General features: G+C 44.4%; 1 protein-coding gene across 1 annotated transcript in view; it reads right to left on the bottom strand.

Moving 5' to 3' along the window:
- The window catches only part of Plgrkt (plasminogen receptor with a C-terminal lysine), a 14514-nt gene that overhangs the window by 5081 nt on the left and 1280 nt on the right, over positions 1 to 8153 (bottom strand). The window contains exon 3 of the mRNA XM_055614082.1: positions 5634 to 5720. Within this exon, the coding sequence (XP_055470057.1) occupies positions 5634 to 5714 (81 nt within the window). The 5' untranslated portion in view covers positions 5715 to 5720. The remainder of the gene's footprint in view (positions 1 to 5633; positions 5721 to 8153) is intronic.

Genomic DNA, 8153 nt, shown 5'->3' with positions numbered 1-8153 from the left:
CACACACACACACACACACACACACACACACACACACACACACACACGTCGATTTACAGCAGTGCCGGGCACACGGTAAGTAACACGTAAGTATTATCTCCTGTGGTAGCATAGTATTATCAATATCTTCTCTGGCTAAAGATACCAGGGATATACCTATGGTTGAAAATCTGGGCTTGGTGGCTTGTGGCAACAAAGGAGATGCAGTGCAGTGGGTGTCTTAGCAAGCAGGCATCGGAGAGGCCTCATGGTGGAGCAGGTTCCAATATCTGGAAACAACCCATCATAGATATTGGTATCCAGAGACTTGGCCAACAGATCCAGCATTGTACAAGGTATAAAAATAGCAAAAATAAATAAATAAATAAATAAATAAATTAAAAATATTACTGTGTTAAAAAAATAAATGATTTATAATCACCGAGCATGTTATTCACAGTGTCTGAACCATATGCAATTTGGTATCACCAAAATTCTGTAATGTTTTTATGCATATCTAGATGTGTGTGGGCACATCAGTAGTACCCGGCCGGGGGGGGGGGGAGGGGGAGAAAGGGAGGAAAGAAGGGAATGATGATATAATCTTTCATTTACTGTGGTTTTAAAAACTTTGAGGTCTTCAATCTTTAAAACAACAACAACAACAAAAAACCCTTGAAGTTAATGCCTTTCTTTTGGGGAAATATAACTGCAAATAGTTATGTCTTCATACTATTTGGCATCTAAACAATGTATAATGACTGAAAAGCTAAAATACACCCATATACAGTCAATTCACGTCTGCAATGGCCTAATTATTAGAATAAATAACCTCCTGAACCAATAGCTGGATTTATTAAACATCCTAAACAAAACCTAAGCATGATCCTAAAACTAGCATCAGTTTTCCTAGTAAGTGTGTTCCTAAAAGCGTGTTTACTAAGCAGGATCCAAACACTTTTCCTCTAAGAAAAGGCCTACATAGAATACTTGAACCATGTCAGGACAGTGAGAAAAAGCTCCCTACCTCACCTTCTCCTGTTTGTAACCTCACTGGCTGGCCAGGGTCTGCCCGCTGCTGGACTACGTACTGGCTAAATATGTGACCTTTAGAAAAGCTTCTGGCGGTCCGTCTTTAACAGACACATTAATATTCATCATTCTCGGGGCTGGAGAGATGGCCCAGTGGTTAAGAGCACTGTCTGCTCTTCTAAAGGATCCAGGTTCAATTCCCAGCACCCACATGGCGGCTCACAACTGTCTGTAATGCCAATCCCAAGGGATCCGACACCCTCGCGCTAATGCACATAAAATAAAAAAATTAAATAAATTAAAAAAATATTTATCATTCTCGGTTCCTAAGACAGCGTTGAACTCACTGGCTGCCATCTTTGACCTGTTCAAGAATGCGTGCTCCCACTGAGCACCGAGGTACTTTAGCACCTAATTCATGTGCTCCTGACTAATTCACAAGTCGCTGACTGCGGTAATGTCTGAGAAAGAAATCCCTCGCTGGGTCTCGAAGTGTTTCTTTTTATTTCCACATTTGGAGCTGTTCTTGTTTGATTCTCTAACTGTGACTAAACCACCATGCTCAAAAATCAACGTTGGAAGGACAGGGTTTATTTCATTTTCCAGTCATTGGGGCAAGTCAGGTCTGGAGCACAGGGCTGGACCCTGGACCCGTCTGGGAACGCTGTTTTCTAGTCAGGCGCAGTCCCACCGCCTAGCCTGCCCACAGTGGGCGGGGCCTTCCCGTAGCACTCACCAGTCAAGACACTCTCTCCGAGACATGGCCCACGTCAATGAAGCCGTTCTCCAGCTGAGATTCCATCTTTCTAGGCCACTCCAGGCACCAAACTGACAATAAAAACTAACCAGGGTAAAAACATCGCATCTTCCATTGGTTGATTTCACTAAAAATGAAGAGAATCTACACTATCTTTTTTTAAGTTTTCGGCACACATAGGTCAAGGTCTGTCTCTCATGTTTGGGTGGCTTTTGTTTTCTCTCAGGCTGTTCCCTGAACACAGTTACCGCCCCTTCGTCTCAGCACGGCCGTCCAGCTTGGCCTGCAGCCCCACTGTGCGGCATGGGCCGCAGCACCAGTAGTTCGCATTTCCATCCCACATCAGGACATCAAGACGCTTCTCAGACGTTTGGGTGCTGGAAAGTTGTTTCTGTGCGCCATCTAGTGGTACCGTGAAAAAATGTTCCTTTTTAACTCCATAGCTCATCCTCAGTAACACAAGTTAGAAGAGGCAGTTTCTACTCGAAAACTGAACATTGATGATGACATCATTATAACTACTAATGTGGGACCTTCCCCTCTTAAACATTCTCTCTCTTTCTCTCCCTCTTTCTTTCTCATAGCAGTACTGGGAACTGAACCCAGGGCCTTGCGGATGCTCTACCACTGAGCCATAGCCCGAAGCCCAAACACTTTGTATGAAATTCTCAAAAACTAAAATTTTTTGATAAGAAAAAAAAAAAATTCTTCTTTTTTGTGGTTCCTGAAGAGGAAAACAAAGACCTTGTGCATATTAGTCACTGGACATCTGCAAAACTATCTAATCTCCTGAGACTATGTGGGGACCCCACAGTACTTATTCTTTGCGTGATTATTCGACTGATGTAGTCTGAGCACAGTTTGCAATGAGGAAGTGAGGCTGATCCAGTTCAAGATACTGTCAGGTATATACACGCACACACGTAAGCGTATAGTGAAATTGATGTGTCCTGTCTGTACAGAAAACTCATGGTGACCAAATCTCTCCCCTTTGTGAGCTCTCTGATGCTCTTCCTTGGAGGGCTTATAGAAACAGGCAGACTGGGAGAAAAGCAGAAGTTGCAGGTGAGCTGCAGGAAGCCCCTTGCTCAAGACATCAGCACCCCCTTCTGGACACAGGCGCCAAGTGCTCCCTGCTTGATAAAGCTGCCCCTTCCCCCCCACAATCTCTCTCTCTCTCTCTCTCTCACACACACACACACACACACGTCACAAACCAGCTAGGTTAAGCAATAGAAAAATTTTCTTTGTCTCGGTTCTGGAATCTAGAAACTCAAAATCAATGTAGTTGATTCCTTGACAAGCTGTGAGGAGACCACTGTCCCTGGCTTATAAATGACTGTGTCCATATCTGGGGTTCATGACCAAATTTCCTCTCAAAAGCTGCCAACATATCATATTAAGACCCACCCTGTGGATTCATCTTAACTTGATTACCTCTGTAAAGACCCTATCTCCAAATGACGCCATATTGGGGTTAGGATTCCAACACACAAATGGTGAGGGGTCTCAATTCGGGTAGTGATTGAAGTGTCAGAGAAGCGAGGCTATCGTTGCTCTATTGATGGGCTTTTGTTTAAAGTACACCTTGCTCGGTGGAAGCCTGTGATCCTCGGGTGTGACATCTCCATTGTGGAACATGGAATCCAAGCCAGGACAAGTGTAAGGAAGGGGCCTGTCCGCTAGTCAAATGAAAATAGAGCAAGTTTGAAGGCGCAACCGGTCAGGACACACTTATTCTCTTCTGAGACACTGCTCTAGGGAAATTTCCACCCTGTCTGCTTCCAGCTGAGACAAAGCTGCTGGCTCAACGGGGGCTGGGTTCCCAGGTTGGGTTCACCTTTGGCTTACTAAGCTGAAGATTGGTGGCTGATCCAACGTGACCTCACTGGCACATCTAGAAGACCTGATCATTGGGATTGATGGTGAAACCTCAGGTCAGTCAGGTGACCACCGAGGGACATGGACATCCCTGCACATTCTTGATGGGAGGGCCAAAAGAGGCAAGGAGCTAGCTACTGGAGCCATCTCTTGCTCGTGCGTTAGTGAGCAACCCGAAGGAAAGAAGTGGAGCAAAAGCCCCCATGCTGCTCTAGTTCAAGGTTCATTATGAAAATCAGTAGATTCCCCTAAACTCGGTGTTCCACAGAGTGCAGGGCACCCGCTAAGACCATGCTCATCTTTGGCACCTCTGTGAGCTCTGAGCAGCACGAGGAAATGACACCAGCGCTACACTCACGCCGTTTCAATGCAGTGCTAAAATCCTCTGATGTGGGAGTCTCTGCCCTTTTTCCAAGAGGAAGAAACTCCCCGAATCTTCATAGACCCTGAGGTCGTATAGTCTGGTAGAATGAAATTCCTGTCAGTTCCATGCACAGGCCACTCTAAGTTTCTGAACACTGGGCTGATCCCTGTCCTGTAAGCTTCCTTTGTCATTGCTCTGTTACAGCAAAAACAAAACAAAACAAAACAAAAAACTTGCCCATTCTTTCAATTTTTTCCATTTCCCCCAAAGAAACCTCTACCATGCACGGAAATGTGTGTAAGTCTTTTACAGCAGCTGGGCAGAGCATCACGCATCTGTCATCCTAGCGCCGAAGAGACAGAGGCAGGAGGACCAGAAGTTCAAGGGCATCTTTGGTGACATAACCAACCTGAAGCTGGCCTAGGCTATGTGAAACTCTAATTTAAAAAAAAAAAAAGGCTTTTAAAAGCAATGACAGCAACATCAATAACGTGGCTAGCTTTTCCTTCCTGGAGCCTCTCTGAAGGGCATATCTGCATCTAGGACACAGAGCAGGAGCCTGAGGACAGATCATGCGGGCAGTGGGGTTGATGTGGGTTCATCCAGGCAGTCTGGTTTACCTCTCACTCATACTGCCCAGGGGTAGGACTTTCTACTCTCAGAGCCAGAATGAGCCAGGGGGGCCTCACGATCATTGCCTAAAATCTTAGCGAGACAATGTGGCAGTCAAACTTTTTAACATCCAGCTGTGTCTTAAAATATTTTAAAATACCTTGAAAACTGATATCAGGCAATTCAGAAATCTCTTTGATTTTTTTTTTTCTAAACAACTACTATATAATCCAAAGTCAAGTGTCACGGTCTGTAATGGTTTCCTAATGCTGCTTTAAGAAATTATTATCCGAGGTCAAAGGGCCGAAATGGTTGGCACAGCTCAGTCTCTCTGGAGGCAGCGGGGGAAATCTGTTTCTTTGGTTTTTCCAACTTATTGAGGCTGTCTGTGTGTGTGTGTGTGTGTGTGTGTGTGTATATATATATATATATATATATATATATATATATATATACACATACATATTTGACCCATGGCCCTGACTCACTCCATAGTTAAAACCAGTAGAGCACTGCTCAGCTTGCGTTTGTGTTTAAGATTTCTACGTGTAGCAATATAACATTTTAATTTCTCTTTCTCTCTCTCTCTCTCACACACACACACATGGTCTTCTAAAAGCCCTGGAAATTACAACGAATCCGTATGGATAATCCAGGATAACACCTCTTTAGATGAACTCATTGTAAAGTCCTTTCCATGTAAGGTATCATATTCCTAATATGTCCACAGGTTCTAGGAAGCCAGGATACCTTGGGGGAGGGGCACATTCTGTTCATAATATACTCTAAGCAATCACCTAGTTGTGCAGAAGTTTGACTCAAGTATCTGGACTGGAGAAATGGGCCATTTGCCGTTTAGTTAGTCATCCATATCATCTTGTCTCTGAGGATGATCCCAAGAGCATTTTAGCAAGGGGTCATGGGGAGTCAAGGAGAACGTACCTCAAGAGCACCGTTCTAGAAATTTCAGATGGTCAGGAACATAATAACATCGTCACCAGCACGTACCTGGAGTCGGGCGTGGGTAACCATGAACTCCTGTTGGTTTTTCATGTTTTCATTCATGGATTTTGAGAATATAAACCCCATCTTGACCTAAAGTGCAGAAATGCAAGGCAACTTTAAATGACACTCTGTGCATCCTTATTCATGCTCTGGGCTACTATCAACGGCGACAGTGTAAAAAGAGAGACAGAAGCTGACTAAGGGAATAGTGTACATTCTAGCTAGCTGTCTAACCTCGGGCACACTTACCCAGCCAAGACCAGCTGACTGAAATGCCTTCCCATCTCTCCCCGCTCTGTAAACACACAGTTTCCTCATGTTTCCCCCCACTATAAATCTACTGCTATTGACCTTCTTACTGCCTGTTCAGGAAGACAGTTAGACCTGGTACCTGAGGATGTGTGCTCAGAATAGCTTTTGTCTGTCCTCCTTGAACTTGTGTCTTGAGGTTTGGGTGTCTCAGGGTCAGCATGTCAGTATTCTTCCTGAAGTCCCCTGCTCCCATCCCTCTTTGAGACACATCTCGTTACCTTCCTCTTGCAGCTGATATCCCCTAGTCTTCTCCATGTTACCAAGGGTAACCTCAAAGGAGGGAAGGGTGAGGATGCTTACATGCCCTTGCAAATGGACTTTTTAAAAAGCTCTCCATGTGTGCAAGTGTGTGTGAGAGAATATATATATTCATGTGTGTGAGCGCAGGTGTGTGCATGCCATAGCACGTATCCGAGGATAACCCCGGTATTGGTCTTCAATTTCCACCTTGGTTGAGCTGGTGGGGAGGTTTCCAGGATTCTTCTGTCTCTGCCTCTCATCTCATCACCATGCCCAGCTTTTCACTGATAATCCAGAAATTCATATTTTTTTGTTTTGTTTTTGGTTTTTTGAGTCGGGTTTCTCTGTGTATCCTTGCCTGTCCTGGACTCACTTGGCCTGGTCTACACAGAGATCCGCCTGCCTCTGCCTCCGAAGTGCTGGGATTACAGGCGTGGGCCACCACACCCTGCTCAGAAATGCATTTTTAAAGTGACTGCATTGTAGAGTTTCTCTATTACTCCCAATGGAAGTTACAGCACAATAAACTCATTGTAAGTTGGAAATACCATTGAGAAAAGTGCATTTACTACACCTAATATACCGAACATTATGGTTTACCTTAGCTTACTTTAAATGTACCCAGAACACTTACATTACCCAACAGTATAGCATAGAACTTTTTATAATAATGTCTTCAATATAACTTATTGAATATTATAGCAAAATTAAAAACAAAATGGTTCTTTAATTCTAGCACTTGGGAGGCAGAGGCAGTCAGATCTCTGAGTTCAAGGCTAGCCTGGTCTATAGAGCTAGTTTCAGGACAGCCAGGGCTACACAGAGAAGCCCTCTGTCTAGAAAAACCAAACCAACCAAACAAACAAATAAACCAGAATAGTTGTTCTGTCTTACTAGCCTGGAAATGAATTCCGATTTTGAAGTGTGTTTTCTTATGCTGCATATTGCCTTTGTATCATCGTGACCTTAAAATCTGTGACTCAAGTCTACCTCTGCATCAGGCACCGCCCTCATCTTTTATCTTAGCTTATCTTACCTAACAGCTCCGAGGAGGGCTATAAACGGTAGGTGGGTCAGAACTCCTAATTTTGTCCTAAATCCAACTGAGCACATGCAGAAAACACTTTAGTTAGTTCCTGGTTTTTCTTTCAGAAGACTATAAGGTCCAGGGTAACGTCACAACTTTTGTACTTTCATCATTGTGGTTTTGTTTTTTTTTTTAAATAGGCTGTTGAATGCCTTCACACGGCAGTAGCCAGTCTCAACGCTTTACAGCCAGTATTTGTGTGGATTCTGAGAACCCCAGAGAGGATATCCACGTAAGGAAATCCTGGGTGTAGAGTCACTCAGGAAATGAGCAGGGAGAACAGGGCTGTTCACCCCTGGAGTGGTTACCCTGTCAGTAGGGCTCCAGTGAATGTGACCTGACAGCCAGGCTTCAACAACCTCCCTGTGACTTCCTTCCCTGTATTCCGTCAAAGAACACATTCTGGAGTGACATGGCACTTGAGCCAGTCAGTGGCAGAGCCGCTTTTCTAGGAAGAAAGAGCAGAGCCCTAAGCAGGCCTGGGAAGTCTTGAGGATTGCTCCCTGATTATCACTGTCCCACTCAGCACCCATGAGCAGAGACAGGGGACACTCATGGGAGAAGGAGGATCTGGCAGCTTACTCTGTTATATAAGTATTGACAGACCCTCTGAGTCATCTCCAGCTGAGCTTGCGGGAGAAACGTTATCATCTATCTTGATGGTCTCCCTGGCTTTTACATGACACAAACACTTGCACAGAGGGGAATGATTCAACAGAAAAAAAAACTTTGGCTCAGGCTCCTCACGGTTCCTTGGTTTCCTTCTGCACATAGGAGCAGAAGGTTGAATCTTTCCATCTGCTGCAAACATCTTCAAAGAAATCTACTGGTATCTAGTCCACACACACACACACACACACACACACACACACACACACACACAC

Source organism: Psammomys obesus, unplaced genomic scaffold (genome assembly GCF_907164565.1).
Source record: "Psammomys obesus unplaced genomic scaffold, mPsaObe1.curated_primary_1811, whole genome shotgun sequence".
NCBI lineage: Eukaryota > Metazoa > Chordata > Mammalia > Rodentia > Muridae > Psammomys > Psammomys obesus.
This window is presented reverse-complemented; position numbering and strand designations above follow the sequence as displayed.